At 45.0% G+C, this 20,716-nt stretch overlaps 1 protein-coding gene across 1 annotated transcript; it reads left to right on the top strand.

Annotated features, from left to right (window-relative positions):
* The first annotated feature begins 7,709 nt into the window (after positions 1-7,709).
* On the top strand, positions 7,710-20,440 carry TMEM106C (transmembrane protein 106C). The gene is made up of 8 exons (XM_033138477.1): positions 7,710-7,786; positions 13,155-13,384; positions 15,427-15,490; positions 17,077-17,236; positions 17,347-17,487; positions 17,591-17,640; positions 18,402-18,455; positions 18,856-20,440. Exons 2-8 carry the CDS (start codon positions 13,198-13,200, stop codon positions 19,070-19,072), a joined length of 873 nt encoding a protein of 290 aa, XP_032994368.1. The 5' UTR covers positions 7,710-7,786; positions 13,155-13,197; the 3' UTR covers positions 19,073-20,440.
* The last annotated feature ends 276 nt before the right edge of the window (positions 20,441-20,716 follow it).

Below are 20,716 nucleotides of genomic sequence, written 5' to 3'. Positions count from 1 at the left end.
GTACCCTCCCGTTTCCCACTTTCCTGATGTTCCAAATGACCAGTACCCTGGAGTTATGATTTGTCTTGTTGTCAGGATTCTAACTGGACTGTAACTGACCTAAGAATTCTGCAGAGCAGTTGCTGCTGTGGCCGGCTGCTCAGGCGAACGTCAGCCCAGTGGACAACAGCTCAGTCTTCTTGAGGCCCAGGAGCACCTAGCAAATACCTGCTCTATTCCTGACATGTAAGTTTATGGATTAAACATGTTTCACTATGCTATCAGTTGTGTTTATGCTCTGTGGAAAAGGATAGCTGCAGTAAAACGTAAAGGTAAAGGTACCCCTGACAGTTAGGTCCATTCGCGGATGACTCTGGGGTTGCGAGCTCATCTCGCTCCATAGGCCAAGGGAGCCAGCGTTTGTCCGCAGACAGCTCCCGGGTCATGTAGCCAGCATGACTAAGCCGCTTCTGGCAAACCAGAGCAGCCCGCGGAAACACAGTTTACACACACACATACAGTGGCCAACTGTGCCTCAGCAAGAGCGCAAGAGCTCAATTGTTATTGAGATTTTGGGAGGGGGAGAAAGACCAGTTGTTGAGCTTTTAACAGGAGGAGAGCTTTTTTTTTTCCTTTTAGGCTGTCAATAACAATTTATTTATCTTTTACTTCTGGGGGGGGCAGCTGCCCCCCCGGGTACGCCCATGAGTGTGGTGACAGAAAGTACTGTATGTGTTTCGGCTTCTCTGGATCAGATGTCTATACCTAACCAGGGGTGGGAGAGAGCAGGGGAACCCTTTCTTTTGCTGCTTCTTTCTGTGCATGGAAGGAAGAATGCAGGTGGGAGGGTGTTCTTCAATACTGTACCCAGACATGCTTTTTATCCCCTCCCTCACTGCATGTTGTCTTCTCTTTTGTTTCCAGGATGCCTGCCAATGTCTCCCTGGTTCCTCTCCTCTCCAAAACCCCATTGCGGTTGAAAGAAGGCTCTCTGGTGGTGAAATGGCTGAGCTTCGTGTCTTGCCTCCAGTTGTGTGCGTACTTGCTGGGTATTTTGGCCTGGATTATGTGCATTGCAACAACAGCCAGTGTGAACTGGAGAGTGTGGCGTGTAGAAAACATCACAGGGATCGCCTCTGGCAATGTTTGGATTGGAATCTGGTCTGTCTGTTTTCGGAGAGACCCTTCAAATGACGGCAACTCTTTTTGGCATTGTGAAGAGCTCAATGAGCGATATCCAACCCTGCCAAGGGAAATTTTTATGGCTCAGGACTTAATGGCATTAGCTTCCATTATGAGTTCAGCAGCTCTAGGAGTAATATCATTTGCCTTGTTCAATGTGTTGAAGCCCAAAAAACACAAGGATTTTGTCTTAATCTTTTTTAAGCTTGGGGCTTTCCTGAACTTAATTGCAGGGTTACTTGTCCTGATTTCTGTCACTTGGAACATGACTGCTGTCATGCAAAATTGGGAAATCTACTTCCCCGATAATTTAGGATTGCCTCCATTTCCCAGCAAGCAGCATATTGGATCTTCTATTTATTTAGGCTTTATCGCTGCGGGCTTCCAGCTGCTGAGTGCAGCATTTGTTGCGATGGAGACATTTTGCGTCAAGACCACTTCAACAGATACATGTCAAAAAGGAACTGTTGTGGTTCATACTCCAGGAAGTGCGAAAAGAAGTGAGAGTCAAACCACTTGTTCAAAGTGTGGTTCTGTGCTGGATCTGGTAGTTGAGGAGGAATCTTGTGCAGTGGCAGATAGCCTTGCAGAAAATGTCATGCGAGAGGAATCCTGCGCAAAGATTGAGGAAAGCCATGCAATCCAAATGCCACCCGACGTCCCTCAATGTACCATTATACAGGTGATTCCCATCAACAGGGAACAGTAAACCAACAGTTCCAGATCCACGCAGATCGCTCCATACACACCCACACCCTTCGCATACCAGCATTTCCCCTTCCAGAAGCCCGAATTGTGAAGACCAAGCAGTGGGTGGGCGGGCTGGTTGGGGATAGCGATCTGCGTGGATCCTGATCTGATAATTTACTCTTTACTGTTGAAGGGAATCAAAAGGAGGCCTCTTTTACGTGTCCTCCAGCATTTGTGTCCTTGTTCCCATTAGCTTGTTCCTCTTCTGTATTTCTTTCCTGAGTGTACTCATATATTTCCATTATTTGTGAGCTCTTTCATTTCTCTGGAGGAGTGTTGTATTGGTAGTCCCTTGAATAAATATACAAATTTGGCATTTGTATTCGTTTTAATGTTATAGGATATCATCAATAGAAATTCCTATTTTTTATCATATTCCTAACAGATTATGTTCCATATTTTGAAATTAACTCCAGTACATTTGTCCATTGATCCTCATTGCATGCTTTAGTACAGGGGTGGCCAACTCCCAAGAGACTGCGATCTACTCACAAAGTTAAAAACTGGTAATGATCTACCCCCTTTTCGGGGGTTCAGGTCAAAGTTGTTGAGTTTTTTCAGGGAGGAGGTAAAATGTTGAGCTTTTTTAAGGGGGTTCACAGTTGTTCAGCTTCTTTGAGAGGAACCAATGATCTACTAGTGATCTACCACAGACGTCCAGTGATGTACCGGTAGATCACGATCTATCTCAGGGGTCAGCAAACCTTTTCAGCAGGGGGCCGGTCCACTGTCCCTCAGACCTTGTGGGGGGCCGGACTGTATTTTGAAAAAAAATATGAACACATTCCTATGCCCCACAAATAACCCAGAGATGCATTTTAAAGAAAAGGACACATTCTACTCATGTAAAAACACGCTGATTCCTGGACTGACCGCGGGCTGCATTTAGAAGGCGATTGGGCTCCATCTGGCCCCCGGGCCTCAGTTTGGGGACCCCTGATCTACCTGTTGGACATGCCTGCTTTAGTAGTATCTAATGTGATTATAGGAACAGGAAATTAGGGGTTTTGTTGTGGTTTACTATGATACAGTGGTACCTCGGGTTAGAGACTCTTCAGGCTACAGATGCTTCAGGTTACAGACTCCACTAACCCATAAATATTACCTCGGGTTAAGAATTTTGCATCAGGATAAGAACAGAAATCGTACATTAGCTAAAGTGGTACCTCAGGTTAAGAACAGTTTCAGGTTAAGAACGGACCTCCAGAACCAAATAAGTTATTAGCCCCGAAGTACCACTGTATTTGGCTAAATTTCCCAATCTATTAGCTAATAAATTTGTTTTAAAAAGCAATCTTAGACGCCCCAATGATGTGGACCACAAGCAAACAAAGGAAGACTTTAAAGGGAAGAGATGTGGAAAAATTAATCTCAATTCAAGATTGTAGCAATCTGCTCCATGGGGGTCCATGCAACCAGCTGTTTTGGCACCACTCAATAATGACAGCCAAGACTGAGCCTGCAGGCATTAAGGTAGCAAGCGTGCACAATTCATTGAAATTGACAAAGGCTCCAAAAAACAGGCGGGAAGCAGTTGTTCAAGAGGCAATGTCCCTAAGAGGAAAGCAGGAAGCTTCCAGGTTGGTGGAGCTTGAGAGCATTAGTAAAGTGTGGGAATGCCTTGGTGCAGGGGGTGAAATGGTGAGTATCAGGCACTGAAGTCGTAGTACAGATACCATGTCACAGCAGCAAGAAGCTGGACTCTTTCCCAGCAAAAACCACTCATTTACAAGGGCAAAGTTACTATAAGAATTTGCCTTTGGGGGATGTTGCGAAGGGACACAGTGCAGTGTCATTTGTAACCAACTTACTTAAAAGCCTTCTTGATCTGTCAGATAGCAAGGATCGACAGACGGAAAGAACACATAGGTAGGTGCCTTGGTCCCACACCAGCCAGACTAGTTCCCCCTGCCAACATACTATCATCTTTACACTAATGCAATGCACAACCAAATATGAAATAGTGTGCAGAGCTTGGGAGGACGGCACACGCACCAGGGTGTGAGGCAGGGAGCGCAGGAGAACAGCAAGAAATCTACTTATTCCGAGACCTCCGTTAAAGCAGTAGTGGATCACCATGACGAATTTCAACAAGCCAAATGCCTAGTCACTAGGGCTGGGCAATATCTGATTTTCAACATCGCCCATATATATCACCAGCTAAATATCACAATATACTGATATATATGGCAAAATCCGAAATAAGGATGGACCTATGTAGAGGCATTGGCTGGCTTCACAGTTTCCCCCACATTGTGATTTTTGCACAACACACACAAACACACTCACACTCCATGATTCGCAATATATTGCCCGGTCAAATATTATGAAACCGAAATGGCGATATGGACTATTGCCCAGCCCTACAAGTCGTGGGACAGAATCTTTAAACTTTTTTTCTGCCCCCTGTGCGTGTCAATACCGTCCATAGATTTGACTCACCTGAACCTGCAGAAGCAATCTCTGGAACTTGAATGTATAGTTGGATGGTGGGAGTGTGTTTGGGAGGAGCTGCAGGAGCCCCCCATTCTGCTGTCCTCTCCCCCTCGGTCAAGCAACAACTCACCAGCTACATCTCTGTCATATGTGCCTCTGACATGTGCCTCAATGTCACAAAAGACTGACATGCTGCACTTAGCCTTGCACAGAAGAGCACAGGAGTCCTTCTCAGCTTGGGTGAGGAGCTCTCAGTAGAAACTGTGCTTACCCAGCTGGCGTGTACCCCACTGATGTTTTTCCTTTTTGTGTTTGTGGGCCATGTGCTGGTGTCCGGCTATTTTGTGCCCTAGGCATGGCTAGCTACTTCCACTCCTCTCCCCAAAGCTGCTAAGTTCAACTTTCCAAAACGGGTGCCTTGCGGGTGGGGGGTGGGGGGGGGATGAAAAACACAAAATGTGAAGCTTCTTTCTTTATTTTAAATTATTACCAGCCTCCTCTCTGGAATCTGTTCTTATTACAGTTAGGTTAAAAACAAAAAATAGATTCTCTCACAGATATTTGTCAAAATCAGTAGTTTGTGCTTCGAACCTTAAAAAGTTCTAAGGTGTTGATTAATACTGCTAATCATACATGTCTGAATTTGAAAACAAAACAAAGTTAGTCTAAGATTTTTGAACAACTAAAATGAACCTACTATATATATGAAGTGAAACAAATATAGAAATATTTCTTCCAGATAATCAGAAAAGGAGTCTGATAATTCATTGACACAACTCTCAAGAACCTGCAGTTGTAGAATGAAAAGAACAGCCAATAAGGAACAGCATCTGTAGCTACACAGTCCCAATAGTTTGAGAATCTTCTGTTTCTTATTTTAGAGCTTACAGTTCTTCAGTATAGCTCCTGGTTTTGAGAGCTCTGTAACTAATTGCTTTATTGAAGAACCAATTTTTTCAAAACATCAACTTTTGTCAAAAGATTGACCAGGTAGAAGATCTAACATCCTGATCATTTTAGCTATTAACCAACCTGACTCCAAGAAACCAAATTAAGCTTAAAGAGCTTTGTTCAGGAAATTTCCAAATGGCATTTAGTCGAGAGATTATTGGAGCCTCCAAGGGATTTTGTAATCCAAGCCAGCCTTGGCCTTGTCTCCAACCTGCCTTTTGAAGTTTGAGCTGTTGTAAGGCACTCTCAATTATAACACTTGCAATGTACAGTATGGGGATAATAGACTGTTGACATTGGCAACAGGGCAATTTATAGAAGTTTAACAACCTCAGAAAGCAAAAGCAAAGAACCAACCTTCCTCAAACCTTTCTCCCAATGAAATAAGATGTAAGTTAGGAAGAGCTTGAAGGTAAAGGTAAAGGTACCCCTGACAGTTAAGTCCAGTCGTGAACGACTCTGAGATTGCGGCGCTCATCTCGCTCTATAGGCCGAGGGAGTCAGTGTTTGTCCGCAGACAGTTTTTCCGGGTCATGTGGCCAGCATGACTAAGCGGCTTCTGGCGAACCAGAGCAGCGCACGGAAACGCCGTTTACCTTCCTGCCGGAGTGGTACCTATTTAACTACTTGCACTTTCACATGCTTATCCATCCTTAAAGAAATCAGCCCTGAGTGCTCACTGGAAGGACAGATCATGAAGCTGAGGCTCCAGTACTTTGGCCACCTCATGGGAAGGGAAGACTCCCTAGAAAAGACCCTGATGTTGGGAAAGATGGAGGGCACAAGGAGAAGGGGATGACAGAGGATGAGATGGTTGGACAGTGTTCTCGAAGCGACTAGCATGAGTTTGGCCAAACTGTGGGAGGCTGTGAAGGATAGGCATGCCTGGTGTGCTCTGGTCCATGGGGTCATGAAGAGTCGGACACGACTGAACGACTGAACAACAACAATGCATAAGAGGCCTAAGGATGTAAGTGCAGACATCCAGTGAACTTAGTGGGTCTTATTTCTGAGTAAACATACCGGTAGAATCATGGAGTAGACTACAGTAATAGAATATAGAGTTGGAAGGGATCCCAAGCTATTCCAACCCCCTGCAATGCAGGAATCTCAACTAAGTCATACATGATAGATGGCCATCCAACCTTGGCTTAAAACCTTCCAAAGAATCATAGATTGCTTATTGTGAAGTGGAGTGGTGCAGCCCCAGCTCTACCACCTCATTTCCACACAATAAGTGATTTATTTGTCTTAATCTTAGGTTGCAATACTCTCCCCAGTCATGGGAGCAAAGCCCATGGAGCTCAGTGGGTTGCTTCTGAGTAGACATGGGATTGTAGTGTTACACACCTTCACTTTGGAGGTGAAGGTCAGTGGGATTCAACAGGGGATGGGTGGATTTAGGATTTCTCCCAGAACCAGGAAGGGTAAGCAGCCCATTAAAAGGGAATAGGCTGGATTTGGATATAGCCATGCTTAGAGGAGACCGAGTGAATTTAAAGAGTCTGCTCTCATTGTAGAATTAATTGATTCAACTGGGTCTTTTACAGCTCATGCAACAGAATGCTTACTACTGTGGAATTAAATTCATATGAACCACGTGTGTGTGTGTGTGTGTGTGTGTGATTAAACTGAATTGATGGAAATGGAGCAAATTGGTGTCAATCTGTATTCAGATACAGGGCTAGCCCAAGACAGTTTGGGCAGCTGAAGCGAACCACAATATGGTTCCCCCCGCCACCGCCAAGGAAGGAGGGGCGAGTGAAAATATGCACCAGCGTTTCCTAAACTTGGGTCGCTGTTTTTGGACTACAACTCCCATCATGCCTAGCTAGCAAGACCAGTGGTCAGGGATGATGGGAATTGTAGTCCAAAATCAGCTGGGAACCCAAGTTTGGGCAACACTGATCTACATGGAACAAGGGGGGAAATAATGGGCTAGAATGATTCAATAAAGAGCTATACTGTATTGAAATCTGCTGCCCCAGCGCCTCCTGCGGTCGCCTTATTTTGCTTCACAGGCGGGCCGGCCCCTTTCAGACAGACACGCCCCTCTCAACAGACAGATTGTTCGCACATGCGCAGTTAAACCAACAGCGCTCAATTGTGGGAGGCCGTAGCTTCTGCGTCCCAGCGCGTCCTCGCACCTGCGCGTACTCCACGTGATACGGGCCGACGCCGTTGCTAGGGCTACGCACGCGCGCTCGTGTGTCACGTACGTACGCCGCGCTCGGCTGGGCCCGCCCACCACCGGCCCCGCCTTGCGCACGGGGAGGTGAGCAGCTTGTCGTATGGGGCGGGCTTGAAAACGCACCTGTTTCTATTACGTATTGCGGCTCCGGGCGGGGGCGAGGAAAGGAGGGGGCGTGGCTTCCTCTCGGCACCGCCCCCTCCCTCATCTGCTGGGAGTCGTAGCGACGCTAAGCGGCTTCAGCAGATGTTGAGGAGCCGCCGGTGAGGCCGGAGCTGCGGCGGTTTCGGCCCAGAGGTGACCGTGCGTGGGGCGGTGGAAGTCCTTTTGGGGGAGGGTGAACGTGTGAAGCGGGAGAGGGAAGGGAGGGTGGCCCGAAGCGGGTCGGGGTCTTCCTCAGCTGAGGCGAAGCGGTTTTAAGATTCATTTTCAGCGCCTGCTGTTTCGACGAGAGCAGCCTACCCCCGGCCCCAAATGCTTAGAAAGTTGAGGTGGTTTTTAATAGGGTTCAGCGTTTTAACTTTTGTATAGTTTCTCTCTCTCTCTCCATTTCACCGTTTTATCTTTCGTAAGCTGCTTTGGGGTCGTCGTTTCGCAGTCAGGCGGTGTATTAGTTTTATGAAATAAATAAATACCTCTCCATTTTCCTTCAAGGAGCTCAGGGTGGTGGCGTGGCCGGCGCTCCCGCCCCCCACCATTCTCACATATTTTTATTTTATTCCCACAACACCCTTGTGAGGTAGACTTTGCTTAGAGAGGGGCAGTGGCGGGTGGGGCTGGCTGGCCAAGAGCCCTTGAGCGCTAGTTTGACACTCTTAACTCTAGTTACAGGTGGGTAGCCGTGTTGGTCTGCCATAGTCAAAACAAAATCGAAAATTCTTTCTAGTAGCACCTTAGAGACCAACTGAGTTTGTTCCTGGTATGAGCTTTCGTGTGCATGCACACTTCTTCAGATACACTGAAACAGAAGTCACCAGTTGACGACTCTAAACGGCTGCAATTAGTCTTGCCTTTCCCTGCAAGACTAATTGCAGCCTTTTAGAGTCGTCAACAGGTTTTCCACACTTATCAGCCTATCACCCATTCCCACCACCCTTCTGAGTAATACCCCTCCCCACTCCCCCACTATATTTAAGGATCTGGTGACTTCTGTTTCAGTGTATCTGAAGAAGTGTGCATGCACACGAAAGCTCATACCATGAACAAACTCAGTTGGTCTCTAAGGTGCTACTAGAAAGAATTTTCGATTTTGTTTTGACTCTTAACTCTTACACCCCACTGCCTTTTTTCTAGTATCTATCCCAATAGTCTTTTAACCTTATCAGCTATGAGACTAGCCTCAATTATTATTTTTTAGGAATAGATCTGTTACACGAATCTTAATCTCAGGGTCATGGGTTCGAGCCCCACGTTGAGGCAAAAGATTCCTGCATTTCAAGGGGTTGGACTAGATTGACCCTTGTGGTCCCTTATGATTCTATATATGGCCATCTTTCTACCTTTGTCTTCTCTCCCCACTCTCTTTCTCCTCCTCCATCTCATTGTTTGAAACTAACACCCCCCCCCCTTTTAAAAAGAAATTAAATGGTGGTTCTGCCTTTGCACAGCCTATCCAGCATGTTTCTGTTCCCCAGTTTTTGGCTGTGAACCCGCCAGGTGAAGTATCTCAATTAGTCTTGCTATCTGCTTTAGTGATTCTAAAGCCACGTGTTGTGAGAAAACTGCTTGTGTGCCATGAGAAGTAAAGTTTTACCCATCCATGAAAAAGGCCGTCTGTTGTGTCTCTGCAGTGCATGATTCACTATATGGGTCTTGCCTCCTTTCAGTTGGTCTCTTTGCCAGGGGTGAGATGATAATCCTGCCACCTCTCTGCATGCGGTTGCGTGATGGCATCATTCGGTTACTTTTCAGTGCCTCTTCACTGTAAGGTGGAGGTAAGCATGAAGTGAGTGGTCCTTGTAGAAAGGTGAATGTATGATCCTGCCTGTCTATTGTGGTCCTCAGTGGAAGTTGTTCTCTGTTTCACGACCATGAGAGGTGTGGCTGGAGTCCGCATAGGACAAGGTCTTCTTCATTTGTGGAATTCTCTCCTGAATATTTGTTTGGCCCCCCACCACCTGTATTTCCACTGCTTGTAAAGGCTGTGTTGTTTTGTCATGCCTTAGGTGTGGACCCAGGTGGCACTGCGGGTTAAACCACAGAGCCTAGGGCTTGCTGATCAGAAGGTCGGCGGTTTGAATCCCTGCGATGGGGTGAGCTCCTGTTGCTTGGTCCCAGCTCCTGCCCACCTAGCAGTTCGAAAGCATGTCAAAGTGCAAGTAGATAAATAGGTATCGCTCTGGCGGGAAGGTAAACGGCATTTCCATGCACTGCTCTGGTTCGCCAGAAGCGGCTTTGTCATGCTGGCCACATGACCCGGAAGCTGTACGCCGGCTCCCTCGGCCAGTGACACAAGATGAGCGCCGCAACCCCAGAGCCGGACACGACTGGACCTAATGGTCAGGGGTTGCTCTACCTTTACCTTTAGGTGTGGAATAGCTCTCTCCTGACTTCTGTTTGTGCTGCTGATGCAGCTTTTAAGTTGCTGAGATGCTGTTGTGTTTGATTATGGGCCCTCCCAGATGCCCTTTTTAGTTTGCATTCATGATCTGTGCTCATGATGGTATCCAGGTGGTCAATGTGATCTGTTTTTTGGTACTTTTTGTACGTGCAAAAGTTCTGGGCATACAACTTGGTTTTCTGCCAGTGCATGTCCTTTAACTTCCTCCTGAAATTCTGTAAGTTTTAATGCCATAAATGTCCTGGCTTTTTTTTTTTGGTCCCACTCTTGTTGAATTATAGTTCAAAAGTACCTCTCCAAATGGCAGTAATGCAGTAACACTGGGGAAGCATCACAGAACAATTTATAAAGCAGAATGATGGGTGGATGGTCCAGTCTAAACCCACTACAGTGGCACCTTGGTTTAAGAACAGCTTAGTTTATGAACAACTTGGATTAAGAATGCTGCAAACCTGGAAGGAGGTCTTTTGGTTTGTGAACTTTACCTTGGAAGCAGAACATGTTCCGCTTCCTGTTGAGTGTGTTCCATTTGTAAATTGAGTTCCCCGCTGCTATGGGAAAGCACGCCTTGGTTTAAGAACGGACTTCCGGAATGGATTAAGTTCTTAAACCAAGATACCACTGTACTGATGTTCTGTTATTGCTTCAGTGACATATTGCAGAACATGCCCCAAAACAAGCAAAAAACATAGCCTGGAGGTGCCCTACGCATTTTCTGTTTTTGGTTGGTTGGTTCTGTTAATTTTTAAGTGTTGTAAGGTGCACTTGAGGGCCTTTTAAAATGGCCAGGTATCCTACTTGAATTACCAGGAATGTGAAAACATGAACTTAATCTGTAAAAAAGGATTGTCCTCAACATTTTCTCTCAATATTCTGTCATACACTAGTGTGACCCAAGTCTTAGGGCCCAATCCAGTGGTGTCCCCGAATGCACTCCCCCATGTGAAATAATAATGAATAATCCCATCTTTGTTGGGGGATAAAAAATGCTGTATATGGGAGGAAGGGCAGTGTTACAGTGTGATCCAAGGCCTTTCATTCCTCCTGCTGAATGGCCTGACCCACAATGACAGTATTGCAGTCATCCCCACAGTCACGCATTGTCCTAATGACATTCATCTTGCTAGTAAATAATGTTTTTGTCTTGGGGCAGGTGGGGAGGGAGCTACTTGTAGAGAAATGGGGTAGAGAGGCCCAGTAGGAGAAATAGGTCAGGGCCATGAGAGAGTTGCTCTTGAGCAGAGCTACTTTGTGGGTGGGTGGGGGGTAAGAAGAAGCAGTGGGTTTAAGTGGGGGGGAATGTGGCTTGTGCTTGGGGAACTTGGATTTCCTCACTTTCTAGGAGAAGTATAATTAGATACTGTTATGAGTGTTTCTGGTCTTGCTTAGTGACCCCTTTCTCCTCTTCTTTTTTGCCCATCTTGAGTGGTGAAGGGGCTGGTCTTGATTTTACGTGTTTTTCTTTGTATTACGTGTTTAAAGTTTGTTCTTCCAACATCTCCCAACCAGTGCACATTCTCTTTATCTGTCCAAAAAATAGCGCTATTGTTTTTCAGACATGGGTATGCTTCTTTTAAGGTTATGTCCACAACTAGAGCTTAGTTCTTGTTTGTTTTATTTATTAAAACATGTTTCCCTGTCTTGTCTTTGGGTGGCTCTTAAGATGTCTCACCACAACACATTTTAAGAACAATACCACCAGGGTGGAGTTGATTTAAATCAAATAGATTTAAATCATGATTTAAATCACTGGTCAGTAAGACTTGATTTAAATCAATTTCTACAGACTCATTCTTGCTGGTATAATCTGAATATTTACAACCAGATGAAGGTTTCTCTTTTGGAATAATAAATTTTTAGAGTAGTTTTTACAGTTATATCAAAAATTACTGATTTGGTTATACTATTAGAAATACATAGACATAATTATGAAATTATTGTGAGGTTTAATAAATTAACTGTTTATATTTAGACAACTTTTCTGCTGTACTTTATTGGAAGGATAAAAATAAATAAATAAATAATTTCCTTAATAATTTAAACAATTTATTTAACTAAAACAATAACATTATAGCATATGTATCCATATTTGTTAACTAATGTGGTTAGAGGCTTTCTTGTTTAGACAATGTCAGACGAGCCCTGGGAAGAAGGGCCTGGAACCAGTGAACTCTTTTTAGTTGACTGGCAAGCGCTTCAAGGACTTATAGATCCCAGTTATTATTTCCACCACCACCCCTTTGGATTTGCTTCTACATTCAGGTGCATATTCTGCACAGTTAAGTGTTAGTGCAGTTGTTGGAACCCAGTGGGGGATTTTTTAAATTAAAAAAATATCCTATTTAAATAAAAAAATCCTTTAAAAGTTCCATAGTTTAAATGTAACAGTTGGGGAAAGTCGTCTCACATTCATGCGTGCCTTACTTCAGGTGAGGGGGCGAGGAACTTGTGCCCGCCCACCCCCATGTTGCTGGACTACCGTATTTTTCGGTTCATAAGACGCTCCGGACCACAAGACGCACCTATTTTTTAAAGGGGGAAAACCAGGGAAAAAAAATATTTTTCTGGTTTTCGTCCTCTAAAAGGCTGGGACCAGTCCGGCGAAGGGGGTGGGGGAGGAAGGGGCAGCCCAGTAGTGATGCTGTCGGGCTCCCCCTTTCTCCACCCCCCCACTTTCTCCGGTGTTGGCAGGGGCGGGGGAGGGAGCAGGGAGCGGAGCAGATGCTGCTGGATCCTCCCCACAGCCTCCGTTCGCAAAAACAAGCCTGTTTTTGCAAACGGAGGTGCGGGGAGGATCCAGCAACATCTCCGCTGCCGCTACAGCGGAGAAGCTGCCTCCCCCCTCCACACCAAACCCTGCTTTACCAGGAAGCGGGGGGTGGAGGAGGAGCAAGCAGCACCACCTCCGCTACAGTGCAAAAATGTAGATTATATGCAGGTTGCCGAATTCTTTCAATTCCCCATCACCATCTTGGTGCAGAATTCTAACCTTTTCTTTTGGATTACATCTGACACTGATGGTGTCCTTTTCTGAAGCGGATTAACCTGGGGTGGGAGAGATAATGCTTTTTATGTCAACATTTGTCCTCTGTTTCACCATTTAAGGACACGTTAGGAACCCCCTCCTTCCCCCAAAAAACCTGATGCAATGGGGTCTTTGCAGTCTGTCGGCACCAGTTCCTACTCCTCCAGGCGACGACAGAAAGAAGAGGACAACGATTTGCTAGATAACAAGGATCGGGAGGAAGACATTGCTAGGTTTCCCTATGTTGAATTCACTGGGCGAGACAGCATCACCTGCCCCTCCTGCCAAGGCACTGGCTGCATCCCAACAGGTAATTCTGGCTCTGTATACCTTAGCCTGCTATCTTATTTCCAGAGGACAGTGAGTTTTTTGCACTACTAGGCCATACCTTAATGGCATCCTAAACTGCCTTTTCCTACTCCTGCAAATCCTGTCTTTTAGCATTTCCTACCATCTCACCTTGGGCTGTGCAATAACTGTACTTGAGAAGTTCCTCTTGGGTCAGGCCGGCCAATGGCCTGGAGAGCTTCCTCTGTGTATGTTGTGGCTTACTACTTTGATCTATCTGGATTTGTGTGGAGTAAGCCAATTCTTTGTCCTGCAGGAATCGATTCACACAACTTGCTGTTGTTGCACACCAGTCATGCCTAATAAGTGAGGGCTGTTGGAAGCTAGAGAATCCTGCTATACAGTTTTGCAATCTGCTGTTGTCAGTGGATTCCATAACAAGCTTCAGCTCCCATTGGTTTTGAAAGCATGTTTCATCCCATAGGATCTTCCCTGTCTCCCCCCCCCCACACACCTTGTGATTTCCCTGCCACTTGTAGTTTACCGTATTTTTCGCTCCATAGGGCGCACCAGACCATAGGGTCACCTCGTTTTTAGAGGAGGAAACAAGAAAAAAAATATTTTTCTGGTTTTCCTCCTCTAAAAGCCCTGTTTTTTGAGGATCAGCTTAAAAGTTTTGCAGCTTTTTTTGCAAAGGGAAAAGCCCTGCTTTTTTTGAGGATCAGCTAAGTTTTGCAGCTTTTTTGCAAAGGGAAAAGCCCTGTTTTTGAGGATCAGCTCCTTTCAACACCCCCATTTCTCTTTGTAAAATAAAAAGCACGATCTGGTTTTGGCCCCTGGACAGTTCAGCTCCAGGGACCACCATTCGCTCCATAAGACACCCAGATATTTTCCCTTACTTTTTAGGAGAAAAAAGTGTGTCTTATGGAACGAAAAATACGGTATGTCCTTTATAAATACGTAACAGTCACATGGTGACGTGTTTTGCACCTCGTTTCTCAGAGGTGAGCTTGGACAGACTGAATTTCACCCTGCAGACCTGATGTTGCCTGCCTGTGGTGTGGCAAACTTGGAAGATTCTGTGGAGTGAGGGTCTAGATCAGTGGCACAGTCTTGATTCTAGACTCATGTCTGCCACAAGTGTATAATTTTGTTCAAGTTACATTTATTTCTGTTTCTACCCTATACAGGGGTGTACAACCTGTTGCCCCTAGATATTGTTGGATTCGAACTCTCATCAGCCCCAACAAGCTTGGCCAGTGGCCACAGGGGATGGGAGTGGTAGTCCAATAATATCTGGAGGGCCTCAGGTTCCCCTTCCCAATCTTGTTTGTTTATTTTACTTAAATTTCCCAAGGTGGACTTGAAACCAGTCTGTTTTGTTGAGTTGTTGTTGTTCAGTCGTGTCCGACTCTTCGTGACCCCATGGACCAGAGCACGCCAGGCACGCCTATCCTTCACTGCCTCCCGCAGTTTGGCCAAACTCATGTTAGTAGCTTCGAGAACACTGTCCAACCATCTCATCCTCTGTCGTCCCCTTCTCCTTGTGCCCTCCATCTTTCCCAACATCAGGGTCTTTTCCAGGGAGTCTTCTCTTCTCATGAGGTGGCCAAAGTACTGAACTTCAGGATCTGTCCTTCTAGTGAGCACTCAGGGCTGATTTCCTTGAGAATGGATAGGTTTGATCTTTTTGCAGTCCATGGGACTCTCAAGAGTCTCCTCCAGCACCATAATTCAAAAGCATCAATTCTTCAGCGATCAGCCTTCTTGATGAGTTTTGTTGAGTATGAGTTATCATATCATCCTGTTTTTTTTTTAACAGCTTAGGTAACACCTACCCCATCCCACTATATTGTCATTGTAGAGTTGTTCACTTCTCAGTCCTATTGATAATTCACAGAAAATTCAAGTAAGTTATTTAGGACTTTTTCACATGGAAACCCAGATTCCACAGTTCTCAGGCTGACCTTAAAAAACTGTGAGGTGCATATCTGTACATTGAAAACAAGCCTATAAGACTGAGAGCTTCTGGCAGTGGCAATTACTTCTGCTTTCTTCTTCTAGAGCAAGTCAACGAATTGGTAGCTCTAATACCATACCATGACCAGAGGTTAAAACCTCAAAGGACGTAAGTAACTTCTCTTGCTGCCTTTATGTTCTGGACATAGACAGGGAAGTGAATTAATATCCTGTTGAAAGGAGATATCTCACCACCGCCTCCATTTTGCTATCTGCCCAACTACTCTAATCTACAAAATGCCTTGACTACTTTTTGATTGTAACCTGAAATGTTTATTGAATAAACCAGAGCCTATAAAAATACAACTCAGTTTGTTCCCATTCTACAAAGTGAATTCCATTATTTCTGGTGTTTAGCAAGGCAGGTGTCCTAACAAGTTTGCTGGATGTGTTAGCAGATGCACACCATAGATTTAAAGCACACCAAACACACATTTAAAGCACATGGCTTCCTCCAAAAGGATAATGGGAACTGTAGTTGTAAGAGCAGTGAAACTGTAGGTCTGTGATGGGAGAACTACAGTTCCCTGGATTCGTTGTGAAGGAGTCATGTGGACTGAATGCACTTTAAACATATGATGTGGAAGCAAAACAGAACTATTCGTATTGAAAGCTTTCTCACACATGAGGTTTATATAGCCATTGAACCTCTCTTTCATAAACTTGGGGATACAGGAGAGCAAACCACAGATTTGCTACTGTAGGTTTTTATAGAACTAGGGAAATAAGTGCTTTAAGTTTCATGTGTGGAAAGGCCTTCAAACCACCAAAAGGAGTCTTTAAATACTTTTAAAGACTGACAGGTGCATTGTGGCAGAAGCTTTCATGAAGCAGTGCTTGCTTCCTTAGAAGTGTTTTCCTCGGTCAGCAGATGTTTGCACATGTGCACCCACTCATGTGGAGAGCAAACTGTTCTTGGCCAAGTTGTGTTTTCTGTGTAAAAATAAACTCTGGAAGTCCTGTTTACAAATTCATTCTCAGCTTTAACAGCCATTTTGACCACAGAGGCTGGATTTTGAAGGGAGGGAGAAGGAGACAGTGATTTGTAGGCCTTGTGAGTGAAATCCTAATGTCGTGCTTCAGATTGCAACCGACTTTGTACAGGACCTCTCTCTGCTTTGTTGGGGTGAGCCCAAAGATGGCATTGTCTGAGCATCATAATTTCCTATTTCAGGCTTTGTGCTGGAAAGCTGTAGTGCTTTGTTTTGCTGCCTGGCTTGATGCATATCCTGAACAAAAAAGTGTGTATTATCTGTTGCCTGCCCCCAGAGATACTAAGATGCATCTTAAGGATGTTTTGAGGAGCTTTTGTATAATGAAGGGTTAAATTATTATTTCTGATGGGAGGGCGAGAGGAGAATTTTGCAATGATAGGACTTTGTGTGGAGATGAACTGATGGATTAAATGTGACTGCCTAGTCCAGTGCCTTTCACTTCCTTTGCAAAATGGAGGTGTGCTTTGGTGTGTTCACTAGTTGCTGGGAATCACAAGCAAGGAGAGTGCTGTTACCCTGAGGCCCTGCTTGCTGATGTGCTTCCTATAGGCATCTGGTTGACCAGTGTAAGAACAGGAAGCCTTTGGCCTGATCCAGCAAGGTCCTCCTTATGTTTTTATGCATATAAAGTGTGGATCTGTTAGCAGGAGCTGAGCACAGGAAGGGAAGCTGGCTAAACTGTTGGTCTTGTCCTCTGCAGGAAACTCTATGTTTTGGTGTCGGTGCTGCTCTGCCTCCTGGTGTCGGGGCTGGTGGTCTTCTTTCTCTTTCCTCATTCAGTCCTTGTGGATGACAATGGCATCAAAGTGGTTACGGTCTGGTTTGACGAGAAAAACTCCCTTGTGGTCCTTGCCATCACGGTAATACCCAAATGTGTCTATATATTACTTAATGCAGCTGCAGTTTTTCGGGTCGGTGCTAAGAATCTTATCGGCTTCCTGCATTTCTTTTCCTCTGTCCTACTTTATAGGCCACTCTCCGGATCAGAAACTCCAATTTCTACTCGGTAGCAGTAACCAGCTTGGCCAGCCAGGTGCAGTACATGAATACTGTGGTTGGAACTCGGCAGATCAACAACGTCACCCGTATCCAGGCACTGAGTGACCAGCTGGTACTGCAGTCTGGAAAGGCAATAGGGGTCTTGCCTTTATGGTGGGGAGGGAGGAGATGCGGCCTATTAAACTAATGTGCCTTTGCTTGTGCTGTTTTTCCAGGTGAATTTCACAGTGAAGGCTGAAATGGGTGGACCATCTTCTTATGTATAGTAAGGACTTGGTTTTTGCTTATCTGTGTTTGAACTTCAGCTAGGCTCTGCAGCACTTAACCCAGAGTAGCTGCCACCTCTCTCCACCCACTTCCGCTTTTCTAGAGATCTTTTGGTTCCCTCAAGTAGTTGTCTTATGCCTGCTGGAGCAACTGCACAATAGAGCCAGTGGATAAGCATAATCTGTGCACAAGCTTTGGAAATGGTCTCTCAGTAATATCTGGCAATTGTGTTATAGCATTGCCTCTCAGGATGTGGAGAATCATGCCCCTCCCAGCCAAACTTACTGTAGCTTTTATTGCATGGTCCCGCCACAAACCAAGAAGCCACACTTGAGTGTAGTGCCTTGGTTCTTCCATGCCACTGCTCTCTCCTGGTTCCTAGGTTTCCCTTCCCCCTTCTTGCTACTTTGCTGCAGGCCCAGCTCTCTCAGACCAGTTGGGTGTAGTGGTTAGAGTGTTGGGCTAGGACAAGAGAGACCCAGGTTTGAATTCCCACTGGATGGCTGGGCTAGCTCAAGCTCTCTGCATAACCTGCCCCACAAGGCTATTCAAGCTAGAAAGTGCAGATAGCTCCCAAATAAAGATAAAAAGGCATCAAAAAGTTATCAAAGCTTGAAGAGCACTGCACTTCATTAAACACTTGTCATGAGATGGTCATTTGTCAATATAATTAACACAACAAGACTTCGCATTTCATGTGTTTCCTTTTAATTGTTCAAGTCTCTTGCCAATTTATTTCTTTGTCTTGATCTCTTCCAGTTTCTTTTGCACTTTACCCAAGATCAGAGTGCACAACATGGTGATTTTCATGAGGTATGCCGCTCTTACATTCTGCTTTGCCTCTGCTAGAAGTAAATTTGAGATCAGTCGATAAATCTTCTGGTGTGAATTCCTAACTAGGCACTGACCTGTAGGACCATTGGACTCCCAGTAAATGGTCTCCCAGTAAATGTGTGGGTTGGAAGGAAGTATAGTTTTGTGTACGCGTGAGAAAATAAAAAATTCTCTGCTGGGTCAGTCCAAATCTTGAAAGCTGAACTCTGACAAAAGTAAATTACACAAATCCCCAGAACAGATGGGGGAAGAATGTTTGCCTCAGTGCTTCTTTGAATGACTGCATTTTTAGCATAGTACGGTATGCATGGCATAGTAGAAAGGGGTGCAGCCTTTCTCTCCCCCGCTGTGATTCCTTCTCTTTGCTTCTGCCTCTCAGGACTTCAGTGAAGATCTCCTACATTGGCCACATAACTCAGAGTTCCTTGGAGACTCACCATTACGTCGACTGTGGCGCGAATATCACCTATACCCAAGGCAGTTCTCGGCCTGTACCCACACCACCAACTAGGGTAGGTGTAGCTCAAGAGAAGAACAGTTTGAGTCAGCTAATGTACTTCAGTGATCCTAGCAGCTTGGTTTCGACTGCCGTATAACCTCAGGACAATGGGACTTTGTTTTTGTATTTTTGGAGGGCAGAGAGGGGTTGTTGTAGTTCTTGGTGAAACGGAAGATATGAATGTCTCTGCACGCAGCACTTCTCCCACACTATTACATGAATAGCTGGATGACGCCTCGGCTCTTGTTTTGGAGCAGCCTCTGCCCACCCCCTTCACGCTGCCAGCATCTAGTTTGTGTTATTTTGATCTTAGCTGACCAGCCTTGGTTCTTGAGGACACCCTCTTGAGAGCTTCTGTGTTCCACCTTAAAATTAGGAAAAGGCGTGTTTCTGTACGTGCTTCATTCCACTGGACTACAAAGAATGAATAATTCCCAGGATGGTGCTCTTAACTGTTGTTACCAAAGAGGGAACTAATATTTGATTGTGGAAGGGGAAGTAATCTTAACCTCATTTCTCATGTACTGGTTTGAAACACTTGTCTTCCTTGTTGTCGGTGAGACAGACTAACCAGCAATCTAAGTTTTGCGGAAGCAAATGGGATTTTGCAATAGTTACAGCCCTGTTGTGGGTGGGGATTCCTAAACATTGGGGTTTACATGGTTGCAGTTCCTTTTAAGCTAGTTTTGACTGTGTCAGTGGTGTTCCTAAAGCTCCTTTTATGTCTCTTAAGTGTATTGTTCTAAAGGGAGCACTATTGATTTAGAGCAGAGGTGGCCAACAAGTGCCCCTAGCTTCCATTCTTCCTTCTTGACAGCTGGCCATGCTAGCTGGATTGTTGGGAATTGGAAGTCAACAGCAACTGGAAGGCCACAGGTTCCCTATCCCTGACTTAAGAGTTGTCACACTTTCTGCATCAGACTTTTCTGCTAGGAAAGGGCTACGAGACTTCTGGATCTTTGTGTTAGGAAAACCTGTGAGCAGTGGGCTTTTAAAAATCTGACTTGCCAAGCTGGGAAATGTTGGGTCACTTTAGTTGGCCCCTGTGTTGTTTAGAGGGGTTTGTTCTCAATATTTTTGTACTTTGTAGTAAAGAAAAATATTTATCTTTTTAGTATTTCTGGCTAATATGTTTCCCTCTCTTGTATGGATCAAGAGGTAAACTGAGAAAGTAAAATTTAGGACTGGAAGGATACTCCTCTGAATCACTACTAATCCTTTTCCCTTTACACTTTCGTAACTTCAAATATCTGTTGCTGAAGTTCATCTTCCCTTTAACACTTTTTTTGTGTTCTAGCCAGTCTGTGAAGAAAAAAGACACCCATTTAAACTTGAAGTGAGTTTTAACTCTGTATTTTGATATTTAAATGACGGGGAGAGTTAATGTTTCTATAGAATCTGTACCTTTCTGCTTGGAAGACTCTAGCGCTAAAAAGTTAATAAACCTTAAGTCTTCTGCTTTTGAGAGAGGTGTGCTGATTTTTCTCTATAATGTCAGTTTGATACAACATGGCTTTGTAGGATACTTAATGGCATTGCAGAAGTTGTGGTTTCAGGTCTTGCAGTACAATGGCTGGTGGTAATGAACCCCAGCCGCAGGGAGTTGGGCAAGGATAGTCTGGGACCTGCAATGGTTTATTGCTCAGTGGAATGTTTATCCAAACTAATAGTGGGGTTTCTTCCCTTGGCCACACTTTCCCTCTTTTTAAACTCTGTGCTAGCCGATTGCCAATTTCCATAA

The sequence above is a fragment of the Lacerta agilis genome, chromosome 2, assembly GCF_009819535.1.
Source record: "Lacerta agilis isolate rLacAgi1 chromosome 2, rLacAgi1.pri, whole genome shotgun sequence".
NCBI lineage: Eukaryota > Metazoa > Chordata > Lepidosauria > Squamata > Lacertidae > Lacerta > Lacerta agilis.
This window is presented reverse-complemented; position numbering and strand designations above follow the sequence as displayed.

What these genes read in the sequence shown, in the direction of transcription:
- TMEM106C (XM_033138477.1), top strand. Translation starts at nt 13,198, where the DNA reads ATGGGGTCTTTGCAGTCTGTCGGCACCAGTTCCTACTCCTCCAGGCGA. An exon ending in CACTGGCTGCATCCCAACAG is followed by an intron (nt 13,385 to 15,426) that starts GTAATTCTGGCT and finishes TTCTTCTTCTAG; the next exon opens with AGCAAGTCAACGAATTGGTA. An exon ending in TTGTGGTCCTTGCCATCACG is followed by an intron (nt 17,237 to 17,346) that starts GTAATACCCAAA and finishes CCTACTTTATAG; the next exon opens with GCCACTCTCCGGATCAGAAA.